Here is a 19,702-nt window from a genome sequence, read left to right as displayed (position 1 = left end):
ATCTCAGGTACCAAAAAATTAGTTGATGTCATTGCAATTACTATACTGGACAGACATCAAAGAATATTCATCTTCAATAATCTGACTAAGCATTGAGTAAAGGACACCAATATTTGCTTTTACCATCTGACCATGAAGCAATCTTGACAGAAAAGCCTGATTTCACAATTTAAAGATATCCCCTGATGTTACAAAAGAAATTTAGTTAGCTAAATATTCATACAGGCTCAAATGAAGACTGGATTAATCCAAAGGGAATACATCCATTTAAAAACTATATGTAGTGGAGCCTTTTCTGACTCAGGAAGTCTCTGAGCTGCAAATGGCTGGTAGCCAGGTACTGAGGGCAATACATGAATCTTCCCATGTTCTAGCCTCTTCTTCCTCACTCAGCTGTTTTGGCTGCTCTAGAAATGAAATAAGCTATATGGGCTTCAGTTGTGACCAAGCACTGATGCTCTCAGATTATACTAACTACCCAAAGGTAGTAACAGGGTGGAAAAAAAAGTCTTATCTTAAAAGGGAGGATCTTTAGCATAAGCCACTTGCCAGTTAACAAAACACACAAACCCTCCCTCCACCCAAAATTTCATCTGCTTCAGAAACATTTCTGTAAGTTTTTAAAGCAGCTATTCCAAGAAGAGGGAAACCAGGCAAGTCACAGCTTCAATTCTCAGAACATACTTCTACACTTGCAAAAAAAATTCCACCCAAAAGCAAATATGAGCTGAAAGTTGACCTTTAGGCTGGAACCTTGATAAAAATCCATGCAGTCCCTATGGAAGGCAGAGTTAGATTATCATAATATCCCTCCTGACTGAAACCCATTAGCCCAGAGAAACAGCGGGTCAATACTGAGGATTACCTTTAGCTGTGCCTTTTCATTTTTGGCTCCTAAATATACTTGAATAAATATTTATACGGCTAAAAATCTTATTTGGCATAAGGAAGTTTTAACTCTGTTCAAAGTGTGGCTCTGATGAGTTTGGATGCCACCCAACAGAACCATCAGTGGAGACTGAATCTTTTCAGCACATCTGGACAGAGATCTTGAGGCCCCTGTGGAAGGGCCATGGCAGGAACTGCAGTGCAGCCCCATCAGACTCAGAAATGGGTAACTCAAGAGGCCCAGCTGCCCCCCCTGCTCACAAGGACACCTCCCAGCTATTTTCTGCCCCAGCACTGGTGTTCTTCCAAGAGCCATTTGCACTCCATCTAGTCAAGGAAAGCTGCTGTTTTCCGCAGGCTAAGGCATTTCACCAGCTGATCCCGGCTCAGACAAGCCACAAGAGGTGGCAGCAGACAGGGTCATAGCAGGACCTCAACTTTGTCCATAGCTAGTAAGATATTAGGTTAGCTCAGCTGACAGCATACCATTAAATATTAGGGATAGAGAGTCCCTATATTCTTGAGACAGCTCAGCTGACCTAGGAGCTGTGGTCAGAGAGAGACCCCAAATTGGCAGTCACAGGGACAATCTGTCCAGCTCACTGGTCTGGCATGAAGAGGAGGAAAGAAGAAAAGTACCCTGTTTTCAGCCAGGGTAGGTGCAGTATGAAAATAATAATGCAAATGGGCCCAGAGTTTTATCCTGATCTTCAGGGAAACATCCAGAGGAAAACTCCACACCTAGTTCTTCTTTTTATTCTATTTATGCTTTTGATAACATCTGACAGGAGGCCATAATCTTTCTCTTAAATAGGCTAGTATCTGTTTTTACACTTCCACACACAGAAGTTTCCCAAAGATTTTGTGGCAGATAAAAAATACTGACTTAATTGGTCATGCACAATGATATACTGAAACTAGCAGGTCCTGAAATAAAAAAAACTGCGACAGTCACAACACATTAGTGTTATTTTCAACAAATATGGTAAGAAGTTTTTATCTCTCAGATTATAGCATTAAGCCATCATAGTTCTAAGGTTCTATAATTCTAGCTGTTTGACTTCAGTTAAAGAAAAGCTTTTAGTTAATCTTGCCAGACCACCATTTCTACTGCTTTAGCACCTGACCTAAGGACATTATTTTAGGGTTGAGAAATCTTACAGATTAGTTTTGTAAACCTGTATTAACAGATTACCCCTCCTCCCTCTTCCCCACCCCCACTGAAATAAAAAGCAAGGAAGAAAAGTTTAACTTACAACAATTACACTGAAAGGAATAATTATTCCTGCTAACAATTTATAAGAAATGGTGTCCTCTTTGTATGGATACCGGATGGATTCATCACTACAGAAAACGCCTCTCTGGAAGGGGGTACGTCGTGAACTGAGAATTGCAAAAGGCAAGCCAGCTGGCAAAAAGGAATACAAAATACATTACAAAACCAAAACAAACTGGCAATGATCATACTCCCACATTTCCAAAGAGATGTGCATAAAGAGGAATGGGCATGCAGGAAGTTAGAAGGTTATGCACTTCCTTTGGCCAATGACTACTGCCTTGACTTTGTAGCTTCCAGGAAGGATTGCTGAATGAAGGAGAGCAAGGCAGGACTCCTCTCGTCTTCATGTTTGTGGCACTTCAAGTGTGGAACAATGCCAAAACCATGACTGAGTAAATAGTTCAGTGACAACCACTGAGATGCTCAATCTTGTGCTACTGGCACAATTATCAAATTTTTCTTTATATTCCAGTGAGCAACAGTTGCCCCTGTACACCTTCTCTGGACAGCTTTACAAGTCGGAAGAGCATAAATTGCATTTCATGAAAGCAGAAAAAGAGGTGCTTTCAAGGGAGTGCAAGTGCAGAGGGAATATTTGGGAATATGGAGAAAAGGAAATTACACATGCACACAATTCCCTAACTTCCTCACACACTGGATGCCTTCCTAGAAGGACCTACAGCCTCAAGGCATGGAGATTTTATTCCCACCTCTTCCACCAAAGAGGATGCCTTTGGCTTAATCTAATACCTGCAGGACACAATACTAAGCTGCACAATGCTGCAAGCTATTGGTACCCACAACACAAACCAATATTAGTCATTTGAACAGCAAAGGTTTTTTCAAAAAATTCAAAATAGGATGCAAATTACCATAAACTGATAGAATCTCATTTCTAAATCCTATTCCTCCATCCTTAACACACATACAACATCTGCACAATCTGTTTGTGTACAGGGATGACTACTCTTGGAAAGAAAAGGCTGTATGGAAAACAAGAGGTGGAGGACCACAAAGAATGTCTAACAAAAAAAACCCCCAAAAAACCCCAAAAAACCCAAAAAAACCCCCAACAAAACAAAAACAAACAAACAAAAAAAACCCCACCAAACACAACAAAACAAAAAACCCAAAAACTTTAGCTTAGGCATGTAGAGCCCAGTAGCATAACCCTTGACTTTATGCTCAAAATTCAGCTGTGTTGTACATAAAATGCGTACCACTTTAAAGTTACACAACAAAACCTATCTGGAAGAGACACTCCCATCCAACATTAAGGGATCAGAAAGATGAAAACAGTCTCCATCCTTCCTTCCCAGCAGAAATAAATGTTGCTGAAGTCACAGTTCTCTCCTAAAGACCTCTGGGCCAAGGCGTAACCTACCTCTTCCTTTCCACATACACAGCTAGCCCAATAAGCATGTGTAAATAAAACTGAGGATGTAAAGAGCAGGAGAAAAAGCGAGCAAAAGAAGATGCCAAGCATCAAGAAAACTGTTAGGGAAGAGACCTAGGATCCTGTCCAATCCTTTCCCTCCATGAAGTCCTCCAAACTACGCCTGACTCCTGGGACCAACACAAGTGATGTAACTGGGATTTCGCAAACAATTTACCATCAGTTTTGCTCTGCACACTATAAAGTGCTTAAAAGAATACTTCCATTTGAAAACAAAAAAACAAATAACAAAATAATAGCTCAAAAGGAGAAAACTTCCCTGAAGTGAACTCTGATGAATGACACAACCCTATCCCTTGATCAGGCAGTTATATATGGGTCTACTGTGTGGGCCCTTGCATTCCAGCTCAGCCTGTTGCAAAGAACCAGGTACCCTCTGTACTGCTGCTGCCATGAAACCAATAGCATGCAAAACCTCCCCCACAAAAGTGGTAGAAAAAGACCCCTGTCATTGTCAAGAGGGGTTGTTTCCAATTCCATGTAGTCAGCGGGACTACAACTGACACAGCTCTGGAAGCCATCCAAGCACACCAACAAAGCAGGAGGACAGCAGGACGGGCCAAGAGCCAAGCCAGAGCCTCACCAAAACACTGCACCATTCAGACACCAGCCAGCACAAAGCCTGGGAGCTGGACTCCGCAGTACAGTGCAAAAACACAGCCTTTCCTATTAGGAAAAAATTCCTCTACCTCTCTCTTAACAGAAAGAAGGTTTTGAAAAACACTGCAGATTATTTTTTCTCCTCCCCTTGTGTTGGTATTGTGACAGATGTCATGACACACCATCAATTGTTTAGTATTTAGCTGACTTGGATCGGGGTTGAGGCAGAAGCACGTGCAGTCATGGTGAGGGAAGGTGATTCGTCAACATAATGCTGTGGTGTTTCCAACACTATTTATCCTAAAAATAGGTATGGAATGAAAATTTCATCATTTGCCCTGCACACACCAACATTGCAGACTGAGTATTTGAGAAAAATTTATTGCTTGGACCTCCAAATGTAGAGAATTAGGCATATACAGAGAAGAGTTTCTCAATTATTTACATGGTTACTTCTTTAGAGTTGGTAGTTTTGATTATCATGGCAAAGCAGTTGTCCACAAAATTAAGTTCAACCCAAAAAAACCTTATCACAGCTTCAGCACACTGCCACAAACACCTGTGCTTACAGTTAGTGTCACTGACATTGAACCACTATCTCTGCATCACCCATTTTAAAGACTTGCTCTGTGAATAATGGTGTCATGGCACCTTACTCCTCATTTCCTCTAACCCATACCTGGATGTTTCAGCTTCTCAAGATGAGAGACTGGAAATTTTCAGGATGATGGGGTTATTCAGGGGGAGCTTTTTTAAATGTAATTTCCATCTACTAAATCAGAAATAAAAAGGGGTGTGGAACACAGGAATGAAGTCTCTCAGGCAGTGAGGATCTGTGTTCTTACATGCTGAGTGAAGCTGCTTGAAATGTGCATGCTCATTCTTCAGTAATATTGAGATTATGATGTAACTATCCTGTAATTGCACCTTCCTGTATCCAGATCACGGAAACAAAATACCAAACCATTCCAGGTTTGTTTTTGTTTTGTAAGCAAGTATGAACAGCTAAAATAAAATTGTCTTCTCTTTCATTATTTCTTTCCACCTCCTTTACTTTGAGTCTTAAAAGTTCTGGGTATCTATGTGGCAGCCATAAAGTAACCATTAATTGGAAGAGCTAAGCACTGAAAAATATAGTAAACATAACAAATCTTTCTTCAGCTTCCCCCAGCTGCACAACAGATTCAAGAAGTAGTTCCACCAGTCATTTATCTTATTGCTGTTCTCAGCATCTTTCAGTGAATGCTCCATGAAAGCTTGAAAGAAAAGTTTTAATTTCTAAAAAACAGATTACAGTATAACTGATCAGATTAATTTAACACTGTTAAACTGTAAACTGAAGTCACAGAGTTACAACATCTGTAATTTACCTATGGCTCAATTCATGGCATTCATCAGCCTGAAAAACCATGCTAGTAGGGGCTTTTGATATCTTTTTGGTTAAAGTATTCTCCAATGTAATACCTAATCCCTCAGAACATGCTCCATGGAACAGGTTTAATTTACTTATTTTTAACGTGCATGGATTGACTTCACTATTATTAACTGGTGGGAGAGAGCAGAAAAGTAGAAGTCAAACCAGAAGGGCATCAAGTGTTTCTGGCATGTGAAGCCAGTAAGAGAACCTTCTCACAATACTGAGGGTTCTGTTCTGTTTTAAATAAATCTGCAAAATAAATAAATAAACCCACAAATCTGCTTTTGTGGGTTTTCAAGGCATTTTAATTTCTAAAATAAAATCAAAATTATTTCAAATATATAGCTTGGAAGCAATGGAAGTTTCCCTTTAAGACAATAAAGGGACAGGAAAAAACAGTTTAGCTTTTTCACTACTGCAAGCAGAACAAGCAAGCATAAGAACTGTCATTAAGTGATAAAGAGGTAAAGCTTCTTACTGTACCAAGTAAAACAGTGGAGTTTCCCTACAGCTTGGATAGACATGTTACTTTTTCACCCTTACAGATATCATAATTTCAGAAGACAGGGATAAGTTTTTGCATCAGGGTGGCAATTTCCCTAGCATGGAAGCTCCTGGCACAGGTGGACAGGACATGACTGAAGATACCAAATGATACTTGTCTTTACCTTTACCACCATCACTAGTGTCAATGTCTTTAATATCACAGATACAACTGAGGAAAAAATGTTTACTGTAGTATAGGAAGCACTGTACTTTGACAGCAGATTTATTCACACAAATATCTAAAGCAGTTTCTCAAGAAAAAGTAGCAAAGATTCAACAGCAGATCACTGAGAAGAAATCCTACTCATCTGCCACCGGCACGTTACCATATTCAGTTAAAAGAAAGGTCCTACAATATCCTACAAATATTCATTTTGTTCAATTTTCCCTGAAAGCAGTAGAAATTGGGAAGTTTAAGTACTCCTTTTATGTAAGAAGTGGAGAGAGCAGAGGAGCAGTAAAGGCTCTGTATTGAATACTTCTCATATGATAATTCCAAAAAGCTTCCCTGATGTACACTTCATCTTCTAAGCTAGCTGTAATACAGTGAAGAAATTGCCTAAAGGGAAAATGACAACATGCATGTGAGGAGGAATTATACAGTTGGGAAGAGGTTACCTGTAGGGTAATCTCAAGGATAAAGCAAACAAGCTGGTGCTATGCAGTGCATATGCATTCTTAATGAATAACTAGCAGATGTAGTGCTGACAGAGCTGGCAATTCTTTGATACAGTGGAAAATCAAGGCCAGCCAGTTCTGCCTGCAAAACAACCCTTAAAGACTGAGGCAAGCGAACATATGGAGATTTGCGCAGTAATGAGTTCAGAGTCGTGCACCTGGAGGTTAAACAACTCTTGGGAGCTTGTCAGTTCAAACTAGGAGGGGGAAATAATGTACTTCTTGTGGTAGTTGTACATCAGTATAATAGCATGACCATTAGACAAGTCCTTTCAAAGGCATTAACACTTCTAAGCCATTTGACAAATCTCCTCTGAAACAGTATTCAGTCAGAATTGGCAAATGCATTTATGCATTTGGTTTTAACTCATCTATCTTTAGTGCAGACAGATATGGATTGCTAGGATACATCCCTCATGATCTCAAAAACGAGAGTTTGGTTTTGCCCAGTTCAACAGGGTCTAAGGGCTGTAAATCAGCCAAGTGCATACACAGTAGATATTAGAAAAAAAAGCAATACTGATCCAACAAGCAACCAAGAATTAAGGAACTACAAACACAATCCGTAATAAAGGTATAAGGAGAAATGCAGGCTCTGAAATGTTTCAGTCATAATACACGGAGTAGAAACACAAGTAGCTCAACTGATAAGACTACATATTTTAAACAATTACTATACCCTTGTCCAAAAGTATGACTCATACAGTAAAATGGATTAGATTTCCTCATAAGTTGGAGTGATTTCTGACTGATTATGTTAGGTTTTTTTCCATAAATATCCTGTATTACACAGGTCTATTTCTGTCCAATTTTCTAATCTTTGTTAGGTTTCTTCACTGGGCATGAGGCTGTTCTCTCCACTAAACCTGGACACATTATCACCCTGCAGAGAGAGAACATCAGATCATACACCTCCCTGGAGCCATCCTTCCCACTCTGCTCAGGAAGGACATCACTTGGCGTTTATCCACGCTGTAGTTCACCAGCTGTGTTCCTGTCATCTTTTGTATTTATTGCTCTGAGTTGCCTACTTTGCTGCCTCACTACACATGCTCTCTCTCCTCCAGGGCATTTATGACTACACTGAACAGGGCAGACTACCAGACAGCTCTACTCAACATCTTCCTTCCCAGCAAAGGGCACGGAGCACTTACTGCTCCTGCTCACTTCTCACTGTTAAAAGTGAATTATTTGCTCATTTCAGAGTTTTTTCTCCAATCTCATAACTATTCAGTTTCTTAATATTTGGTTGAAGTACACGTTTGAATATACACATCTAAATAATGAGATTTTCTAAAAACAAAAGCTGCTTTAGCCTGAGTTTCCTATCTTCCTCATTTATCACAGGGATTAAGAAAAGAACAGATGTTCTAACACCAGGAAACAGTGACTATGTTACTGACAAAGTAGCTTTCAACATTTGTGTTTAGGTGCTATAATCTGTGTTAGGTAGTAATAATCTTTCTCCAGAGTTCTGAAACAAAACAAATTTAAAAGATTTGGTTGTCTTCTCTCTCAGCATCTGAAAAAAAACCTGCCACCACTTTTGTGCTGTTATCTACTGCCAGTTTCATTGCTGTAGCTTTAAACGAGAAGTGATTCCTACACTTATTTTTTAAAAAGTGATTCCTACACTTATTTTTTAAAATTTTTTAAAAAATATTATTTAAGTAATATTTTGAGGTTCAAGTCTCCTTACACCAAAAGTTCAGATACAAAGTAGAAGTTAACATTTTCCTCAGATATGCTCTAGATATTTCATTACTAATTTCATCAGCAAAAAACATCCACAGTATTCATTACAACATTAGAAATACTGCCTGGAAAAACACCCATTTTGCAAAAGCTTAGTTAAAACTTTTGAGCTGATATTACTGCTCACATTCTGTGAAGGTTGGGGAGGGTGTCAAAACCTTTTTACAGATTAAGACAAGACTTTGGCTTGTACTTAGTATAAGAACAGGGCTACTTTCCATTTGTCATAGGAGTTTTACAGTTCAGGAGAGCACCTACCAAGAAATGAAACATCATGCCACAGATCACTAAGTTCCATAGTTCCATTTTTTGGCATTCTCCTGAAAAGGGGGGGTAAAAACCACCTCTTTCCATGAGTATTTCCCTCCACAAGGCAGAAAGAATGAGGTACAATAATGTGAGCCTGAAGAAGAGAAACAGAGGAGGCAGCACACCAAGGAACACACTCTGCCTTACTTTCCCTGTTGCTTGTCTCTGGTTCCTAGTGGCGCTGCTTCCCTTCTCTGACACCCCCTCCAGTCTCTGGTCTCAGTCCTAAATGTCAACAGCACAATATTAGAAACTATGTGTCAGACTTGAGAGAAAGAAAAATCTATGCCATAGACTGTTTGGGTTTTTCCTTAAACTACAAGACTTATCTAAGTTGCCATTCCCTCTACTTACATTTCTCCCTATTCCATTTTACTCTTTTGTATATTTTACTAAATAATACTTCAAAGCTCCCTCCATACCAATGTGACTGCTTGGCTTTCTCATAGCTGTGACCAAGCTTCACTCACCACTTTAAAAGCCCTTGAATGGAGTTCCTCCCACTGTCAAAATGCCAATGCTTACTCAGACACTATGTGCATTCTCCATCACTGTACTAAGAAATGCACCTGAAGGGCTGAGGAATGTACAGTACCAAGTCCACAGGGCTAACATGCAGGTTGCTACAGTTTATTTACTTAAAATACAACTGCACTCAGTAAGAGTGATTTGTACAAGTAACAGAGGCAAATGGTGCTCCTCAGATATTCCCTCACCTGATTTCAGCCCCACCAGAACACACACACCTTGGACACATCAAAAAGTGAAGCCAAAAGCTGGATGCTGCTCCTTCTCAACATCTGGCCCCACAGTATTCATCTCAGCCAGAAATTACCCATCAATTCAACAACTCAATAAAGTGCATTAACCTGACATTAAACCTTTACAGAGTAAAACCATGGATTATTATTACTATGTTGCCTTTAAAAAGAGAATCGAAAAATTAGCAGTTTATTCCTCAAAATAAGGTTGGGTTTAGAGATAATGCTGATCTGTAGTACAAGATGAACAGTTAAGTAGAACTCATGACAGATTATGAAGTTCAACAGCATTGCCCAAAAAGTTTCCAATGCTACAAATACAGCAAAAAACACAATGAAGATAAAACATGAGCATCTTTTAAAAAAATTTACCAGATAAGAGGCAGTCTTGCTCAGAGCATAATAAAACCTCTTACAAGTAACCTGAAACTTAAGAGTCAAGCTGAAGTCCACTCTAGGGTCAAACAACAGTTTTAATTTCAATTAGCTGCAAAACTAACAAGAGTGGGTCATGAAGCTTTGACACTGCTGAAAAAGTGAAAAGCACATCTACAAATCAACAGCCTACAACAGGTTTCATTAATCCCCTGATTTATTAATCTCCATCACAGCAGTAACTACATTTGTTCATGAAGACATATGAAATTAGCTCAGTAAGTACTTATATTGGTCAATCTAATAGCTGCTGTCAATAAAAGTTTCCCTTCAAAATGCATCCATTTCATAAACAGCATTAAAGATCAGTTTCTTTTGCCACAAAAGAAATCAGTAAAGTGCCTTCAAAGTATGATTGCGCTAATCTGTAGGAGGGAAAGTTTCAGTCAAAACATTGTTACACATGCAATAAGCAGACATTCCCAAAAACATTAAGCCTAATGCCTAATATGTTAAAGCTGGCACAGGAGAAAGCTACCTAGGTCTCTTTTGGGAAGTCATCATGATACAGAGGACATTTTGCCACACCAAACCTAGGAATGTTTTGATTCAGCCCTTTTTTGTTGTTATTTAAACTACTTAGAAATCAATGTAACCTAGCTACCCAATTATCTTTTGATTGGCTTCAAGGCAGAGAAGTTATGTCCTACAGGCCCCATCATGTTCCCTTCTCTCAAAGAAGGTCCAAAGAGCAGTGCTTATCCCAGATAAGTGACTTAACCAAAACTCTGTTTACTAACAAACACTTCCCTGTAAGGAACATCAGCATTTCCACTACTTGTTTAGGTAGCACCAAGTTGCGGAGAACAACTTGGTCTCTCAGAAATTCAGTGCAGGCCTTTAGCTGAGTTAGAAGTTCTCAACTCTTCTCTCTACATCAGTCCATCATGTAATAGCAACCTAGCAGTGGCTTGTGAGCCTTCAGCTGTGGGATAGAACTGCTAAGCAAAGCCTTGGCAGGGAACCACAGAAATCCCAGAACAGGGAGCAGACAAAACTCAAAAACTCTCAGGTTGCTCTGTTGTTCTGTTGCTCTGATGAGAAGAAGGGTTTTGCCAGAGAGGTTCTCCTTGCTCTGTGCTTCTCCCTCCCCCCATGTCACCTACCCCCAGAACTAAGGCAAGCTGCATGAGTGTCACTAAAGATGCAAGATGACTAGAGGGGGGGAAAAAAAAATCAGTTTGGATGTGAAGTTAAGAGAAAAGCCAAACTGAACAGGACACCTACAAATAGACACAGCTGGAACCTCTCTGAAAGAGAAAAGGTATTGACATTAATTTCTCATTTACACTCGAAAAAGTTAGTCTCATGCAGACAACTGAAGACCAAAAATGTCAGACCAAATCTTCCTAGAGCTGCAAGCCATGGACAATGCCTAGTCATGGCTTTTAAATTGCATAGAATTACTATCTAAATATATCTAAAAGTCTTGGCAAGATAGAAGTATCAGAAAGATCTTCTGGGGTTCCTTAAATGTCATATATAATGAATGTGTGCTGCTCTAGACACTGGCCTAAGCCATTTAGAGAGATTCAGTCTTCTAGACCACTACCAAAACTTGTTTGACCCTAAATCTCAAAAGATTTTAATACAAAAAATTGTAGCTCCCATTCAGACAAAGAACAATTTGGAAAACTGAGAAGCATTATATTGAGAAGTGGCACTTGGAAAAGAATAAACATGAATTTCTCAGACATTTATTTCCTGATAAGAGGTGGTAATGGCAAGATTCAGGCTACAAACAGAATTATGATTCCTAACAGTATTTTTTTATTTTTTTAAGATTCCTGAGTTTCTAGCACATCTTGTAAATCATCATAAAATGTCATAAAAACAAATTCATATTCATGCAACCTAGCTTCTTTTATATACAAGACACTTAATAAAATACCTATGTATGTTTTAGGTTTTTTAGGTTGGGTTTTTTTTCTCTTTGAAGTTATTTTATATCTCAGACCTTTTATATTACAGGCCTACCCCAACAAAACCTTTTAGTATTATAATTATTATTATACAGCAATATGTTCAGGCCATTTCTTATTACATTCTGAAGACAAGCAGGCCCATTATGCAACCAGAGTCCTACCACTTAGGAATGAGTATCATGTTTGATGTAGTCTGATTAGACAAGAAAAGTCTATACAAAAGTGTAATTTATCAAGTCTAGATGAAATTTTTTGTCATCAATTACTTCATTGTGGATTCTGTCCCTCTCAGTAAAGTCTCCTGTCAGGACATGAATTTTCACTAGATGTGGGATAATCAGAATTATTGCCCAAAAGTCTTTCATGAATGAGCTGTGTTCCTCTTGAGGGTATTGAATCTGGAACACATCACTTCCAAAACTAAACTGCCTTGGAGAAAGTCTCAAGCCTCCAGTGAGCTAGACCATAACAAAAAACAATGTGAATTCAGATTCCCAGACTGATCAACTTTCCCTGTCCATCTTGACTAAAGGCACTCTTGAAGAGAGAAACCATTCAACTGGAACCCGCTTTCAATTCAGAGAGCTGTAATATTCCATGTCTCACACTCCCTAGCTGTACAGCTTACTCTAGCCCTTAGTTTCCAGTAGCTGTGGAAAATTCTTCACCTCTTGCATGAGACTAAAGAGCTCTCTATATCTGAAACTGAGACTGAGAGCCAAGTTAAAATGCTTAACTACACAAGTTAAGTAGTTAAAGTAGTTAAAGTAGTTGCTTTAAGGTTTGGAAAATATTCAGACTGAAAAGCAAATGACCTGGCTAGACTGTATTGTAACAACTCTAAGTGCTCTAGAACAGGTTTTGTTTTTTAAACCTCTCTGCATGGAGACTAGAAGCGGTTGTTCTAATTACAAAATCCAGCTTCCTGCACAAAAACAAGCAATGAAAATCTACTGTGTAACTCCTATAAAAGTATCATAGTAGAAAAATACCAGAATAGACGGCAATTACTGATATCTAATTTTAAGCTGTAAGTTTCACTACAAAGGTTATCTAAAATTTAAAGAGTCCGTACCACTCTTTAAATGTGTAGACTTTCGTGTGAATTATCTCTAAGTCATATGTTTCTCCAAACAAACTCTCCATTGACTTTATATTACACTGACTTTATATTCTATTCAAATCTAAAAATGAACAATAATAACAAAAAATCAAGCAATTCATCAGCTTGTTGAACTGCAGCTAGAACATTTCTTTAGAAGTCCAAAAGCGCACAGAGCTGCAATTGTTAGTTCACCTGTACACATATTAACCACGGTACCCAGGAAAACTATTGGAAAATAAATTTTCCCAAAGGTGCACTGAACATATATGTACTTGTGAAAGTAACAAACTTTCCTTAAAAGTGAAACTATATTAGTGATTGTTGTGTCAACCTCCTACTTATTGTAGAGGTCTAATGGAAGCTTTAATGAATAAGCACTAATAGGAAAACCAGAGTAATGCATGTAGAAGTTCTGCAAGCTCACTTGTTTTAAATTACTGTCTTCTATATTAAACCCCTTCATATACTTCTTACTGATTAATACATCTTATACATTAATCAGATAATAAAATATTATCATTATCTTTCACATGGCTTGATCAAGTACTGCAGGGACAAATAAGACTTAGCTTCAGGTTCAAGACTATTCTGCACCATTAAATTTTGATTCTCCAAATCAGCTCAAACCTTAATAAAAACTGGGATACAAGCCGGCTTAAAATATTGTTAGAAAAACCTACTGAAGAATTAAATTGTTCTTTGTCAAAATCATGTGGTCTTTAAAACACTGAGCCTCTTTTCTACAAGCAACTAGATTTTCAGTCTCTGTATCCCATTTTATCCCACTCTTCTTTAATGAGTAATCACATTACTTTCAAGCTTAGAAAAAGCTTCTGAGTCAAAATTAGGCTTATTTTTGTAGAAAGTACATAGTAGCAACAGTCACCAGTTATAGGTGTGTGCACTGCATTACACTGCCAAGTTTTAACATCACAAGTGTTTAAGTTAGCAGACTAACCAAATCTGAACAAGAGATGTAATCATTCCATAACATTTTGGAAGACATTCTTCCTCTCTAGTGATAAAAGCCTAGTTGAAATACACTTTTTTCCTGTTCCTAAAGCAAATGAAATTAGCAACACTAGTAGTTAGAGATTAGTTCCAGATTTTCTGCGCAAACAATATCAATAGCATCTTTAACATGCATATGACTATATATATATATATATATCTACGGGATTTTGCCTATATAGGCTTATCTTCAACTCATTTACAGTGCTTAGCTCTTGGAAGACATACATTTTAGTCCCATCACCAAAGCTGCCTATATATTAGCTACTTACAGAGAAAATGGGCAGGGTGAACCCCACTGTGTAGAGGACAGTGGATGTGATGGTACTGTCATGGAACGGATACTTGATGCTGTCATCATTACAGAAAAAGCCTCTCTGATACGGTTTTATTTTGGCCAAGTTTAGAACACCAAGGGGTAAGCCAGCTGTTGGGGGAAGGAAAACAAAAAACAAAAACAAGAAATACATGTGGTTAAATCAAAAAAAAAATCATTTCTAATCATGCATGGAGGAAGCTACCAAACATGCATAACTCAAATTTCCTAAGTCTCATGCAATGTACACACTTACCAAATTTGTTTATAGACACTTCTCTTTCAGAACACTACTTCAGAAAGACTCTGAGGTTACCCATCAGGTACAGATGTTAAAAAAAGTTACAAAGTTCAAGATCTTCCATCTAATAAGGTGAGTTGCCACAAAACCAAACAGAACCAAGATTACATCCAAGAAAAAGCCTTTGCCCCTCACATGACTAAACAGTTATTAAGGGCAGGCAGCCTTTTGTCCCTCCTCCCTCTTCCACTACCCAACGACCTCAGCTTGTATCTAATTTTCCAGCCTTGTTCTATACACTATAATGTGGTCAGTGTTTACAGATAAGACAAAGAATAGACACAGGTTTTGTCATGGTTAGGGAGTTAAAAAGTTCATGCAAGTAGTTTTCATGCAGGTAATGGCAATAAAAGAACTGCAGGGACACTAATGGAGACTTTGAATGGATTGCACCTCCAGGTAATGAGATTATACCTTGAGATTGCATTTACACAGCTTTTGTACACTTTGGAAAAATTCTGCATGAAAATATACAAGTTATAACATCACAGCTGAAACCTGGGTAAAAATTATAGCTCTCCAGATTTACACACTGTGATATATTACCAATTCCCTCTCTTACAAGTCAACTTGTATTATACTGACAGTCATGCAAAAGAAGCCACTAAGACTTCTGATATTCAGGTCTAACTTATTTTTGATAAGAACCACCCGCCATGTAATACACATTTGCAGGAGCAATAACCTCAGAAAATCCAACTTTTTCTTTTTCTTTTACTTCCTCATAAAATCTAAGGTTGGAAAGGACCTCCTAGATCATGAAGTCCAGCTTTTAACCAAATAACACCATGCCCACTTTCTCTCTTTCCTTTCATCCACTGAGAATGCAATACATTAAAGTGTATAAATTGCATAATGTTAAATCCCCAAACAAAACAAAAAGTAAATTTTGTTTTAAATCATGGTAAAAAAGGGAAGATAATGGTATTTTCCCCAACATCCATCAAATATGCAATTCTGCAAATAGACACTCTATATGTAAATTAGAGGGTGAGTGCCATTAATGAAGCAGAAAAGACTTCACAGTGTATAAACAACCTGCTGTACTGAGAACAAAAAAAATTCTCAAAGAAGTTAACATGATGAGTGATTCCTTTGATTTCTGGTGACACCTTTTGACTACTAGCTAAGCAGCTTAAAGGTGTTTTAGGTACACTTATTGCTATATACTTTATTAGAAGAAAAAACATATGAGTGAAACAGCAGGAACAGAGTGATAAATCCCAGTCCCTTCTTTGGGCTGCTAAGTTGCAGTGTAAAGGCTTGTGAAGGGCATATTGAAACTGTACATGGTAGGTAGCACCCCTGCTTTCAAACCCTCTTCCTCACAAGGAAGCAATTTGGGAGTATTTTAAATCCTCTTGTGGAGCAGAAGGAAGTTTTTTTCAAAAATTATCTGAAACATGAAAACTGTCCACATTACTGATGCTTACCACCCCATATAGAAAAAGTGAACCAAAATACAAAAGGTATTAAGCTTATTCAACTTCAAGCACAAAGTTTTTCATTATGCAGCATGGTATACCATTGAATCAACTACATCTCACAGGTCTCTCTCCTTCCTTCTGCTTTAATGATGGAGAGAAGAGCTAAAGCTTGCACAAGTGGCAGACAGAAGCATATGAAACAGAATTGCAGCCCTTCAAACATGAAGGGCACTACACTGAAGAACTCAGAAAGTTCACTCTGTCCAAAGGATTGCTGTATGACTGTATGCATGGAGCCAAGTTTCAGCTACTCTCAAGGCCATGGCAAGATTCCACTAACATAACGTAGAGTCCATGCTTCCTGTCTTTACCTCTGCTGTTGCACACCCAGCAGGATGATGGACTGGTAATCCCATTACCTATTTGATACAATCATATCTTCTCAAACACGTCACCAGATTTTCACACACGGAAATATCACATGCTCATGATTAACTTAAGCAGCAGCTTGTGTTTTGCATAAGTGGACTACTTCACAAACATAAATACCTGCCTTCCACAAAAAGCTGCTACAATCTAATATCAAGAACATATAATGAACTTTTGACCTGGGAAGGGGGAAAAATGAAAAGCAGAAGATAAAGGGGTCAGATGAGAACAGTTCCAAAGTGACTGCAAAACTCATCTGTATTGCCTACATTAAAAGAACACAAAAAAACCCTGAAGTTAGTTACACATCTTACACTAACTGCCCATTTCCATTTTTTCTCATTACTGTTAAATTCTTACTGTAATCTAAATGATGCACTGCTTTCCAACAGTGGACTAGAAGATTTTGTGAAGTGACATTCAGCTGATCATTAACCTACCCCAAATCATGGCAGCATTTTTACTGTTGCCCATTTTACAGGAAGAGAAGATGAGACATAGTATATGTAAGCAAACAGTCCTGAACTTTTTCATTGTAAGCAGAAAAAAACCCTACCACTAATGTACACACCAGGCCAGTATTGCCATCAGAGGTGCCAAGCATTTCCATGACCTTTAAGCAGGCTGAACCTCTGAGGAATGTACTTATGCTCAGTCACATTAGCTTCTACAAACTGGAGCAATGAGTGACCAAGATCTCATGCAAGATCACCAGGCTAAAAGGCAATCCTGTAGATTGTGGAGCAGCTCTCATGTCTTATCCTCTGCTCAGTACACCTCCTTTTCCTTTACACCTAGCCAGGACCAGCAGTAACCTCAAGGTGCTCTTCTGAACCAGGTAGCTTTGTACCTTAAGGGACCATAATGGCTTAGTTGTTACTCATATCCTATAAAGCATGACTGTCAGCTGTAAAAAGACTCCTACTTGAAGTCACCCATCATTCAGACTGGAACATATTAGAATTGGATTTCATCTACTCTCTGTAAAAATTGTGCAGTTTATCTTGTCAAGAACTAGTGACCAACAGATTCTGCACTGTTTTGCTGGGTAGTAGCAAGAAACAGACAGCAGTCCTCTGACCTTTCTCTCCCCTTTAATTATAAAGAGAAAACAACCTGGTCACTCCAGTGCTGTGACTCACGAAAGGACAGACTTCCGCAATGCTCACACAAATAGACTCTAGTTAACCCACAGACCAGGCTGGATGGGGCTTGGAACTACCTAGTCAAGTGGAAGGTGTTCCTGCCCGTGGCGCACTGGAACAAGATAATCTTTAAGATCGTCTCCACTCAAAATATCCTATGGTTATCCTATAACCCTGAAAGCTACAGATGTAGTAACAAAGTTGATCAGAAAAAGATACTCCAAAGATTTGAAGCCTGTGCCTATGAAAGAAAAGTAAACAAGTTTCATACGCATGAATAAGAAAAAAAAAACAACCCACAGTACAGAGGGAGACAAAGGTGGGAACCATGCTTGAATTACTCAGTAGGGATTGCAGGGACAGAACAGCCTTTAAGTTTTGGGCTAGAACTGTAAGAACAGGGCAACAAACATTTGTAGAGTTACATGAGCTACGCTGAGTTCACAAGGAGTTTCCAACTCTTAATTTGCAGGTTCAAGCCAGTTGCAGTGTAGTTTCCACTGACAACCTACAGTAATTCAGCATGACAAACGCCTCTAAGAAGGGAAGGAAGGGAGGTCCAGGCTAGGAGAATAGGGAGGAAGTCCATATGAGAATGGTCCTCCACCCATAGAAAATAAGTTAGAATGTTAAAAGAATGTTAAAAATAAAATACCAGTACCCAAGGGGAGAAAGTGATTTTCTTCCCCAAATAAAATCTGCTCAATCAAAAATATCAATTTACTATATTTTTAGTAAATATTTTAGTACTATATTTTTAGTAAATTTTTAAGACTAAACAAAAAAATAAATTTATTTTTTATAAATAAATTTATAAATTTTATCCTACAAATGGAAGTGATGAGTACCAATCAATCATCTTTTTACAATGTGTTTAACACTGTACTACTGTTCTGATCTGTGGCATTTATCACACTGGCAATTTCAGAGTTAGGTGCTTAAGCTTGGAGTCAGATTCTTCTGCCAAAGGTGTCCATACAGCTTTGGCAGCAAGCTGCCAGTTTTTGTTAAACAGGAGAAAAGCATTTAGAGCCAAATTAGCGCAGTTGCCATAAATATTAAGATCAGCAAAGAATATTATTGTTTTATGTCTAAAAGGAAAGAAACTCATAAAGTTTCTAAACCCTTCAACAATACTGTACTAGCTAGTTCTCAACCAGATGCAGTGCTCACAAAACTTGGCTCAGCTTCCAAGAGTAACCCAAGACAACCTACACTATCCTGTCCCTCCCCCACCCCTGGCCATCCCCCACTACCCCGTTCTTGCCTTGGCATTAGTTTTCACACCAACCTGATCAAAAAGACAAGCCCATGCCCACACAACACGGTATTTTCAAAGGCATTTGCTCATCTGCCAACTGAATTACTGTAAGAGCTGGCTTAAAGGACAGAGTAAGAACACGTAGCCAAGGGTCCCTGGTTTGGTCATGAACCATTATGACAAAAGACATAGGACAGACTGGGACAGATCAGCTGCAACACCTCATGAAACTGCATCTTAATCAGTGGTGCTTTCTTCTCCACAATTTTAAATAGTTCAAAGGAATGCACCGTATTTTGTAAACACAGGTTAATTAACCCATTTGGCCTCCTTATCTGTGCAAGTGACTGAATCTCCACTTGAGGTTCTGCGCAGCCAAAGTCACGCTGAATTGCTGTTTCAAGTCCTCCAAGGCAATATTACTCTGTACTCCTATCTGGTCTTCAATCAGGAAGTTCTCTTCAACAAAGCAAATTAACATCTAGGAACTGGGAGAAAGGCAGTTACCCCTAAGGGATACTACAGCAAATGAGAACATTCTAGCTTGATTATTAACTAAAGTTTTTTCCTTCATGCTGCAATGAACTCACAAGTAAGTGTTAATTAAGAGAACCTGTACTGGACTAACATGAGACAGATAACTTTTTATGTTTCTCTA

At 38.5% G+C, this 19,702-nt stretch overlaps 1 protein-coding gene across 2 annotated transcripts in view; it reads right to left on the bottom strand.

Annotated features, from left to right (window-relative positions):
- Positions 1–19,702, bottom strand: part of PLPP1 (phospholipid phosphatase 1) — a 61,534-nt gene that overhangs the window by 30,838 nt on the left and 10,994 nt on the right. The window contains exon 2 of one of the 2 annotated variants that reach the window (XM_058043424.1): positions 14,438–14,592. In XM_058043424.1, the coding sequence (XP_057899407.1) occupies positions 14,438–14,592 (155 nt within the window). Of the gene's footprint in view, positions 1–2,144; positions 2,297–14,437; positions 14,593–19,702 lie in introns of both variants that reach the window. The other variant, XM_058043425.1, reaches the window with a different exon arrangement.

The sequence above is a fragment of the Melospiza georgiana genome, chromosome Z (assembly GCF_028018845.1).
Source record: "Melospiza georgiana isolate bMelGeo1 chromosome Z, bMelGeo1.pri, whole genome shotgun sequence".
NCBI lineage: Eukaryota > Metazoa > Chordata > Aves > Passeriformes > Passerellidae > Melospiza > Melospiza georgiana.
Note: the sequence above shows the minus strand (reverse complement) of the source record. Positions and strands in the feature narration are given on the sequence as shown.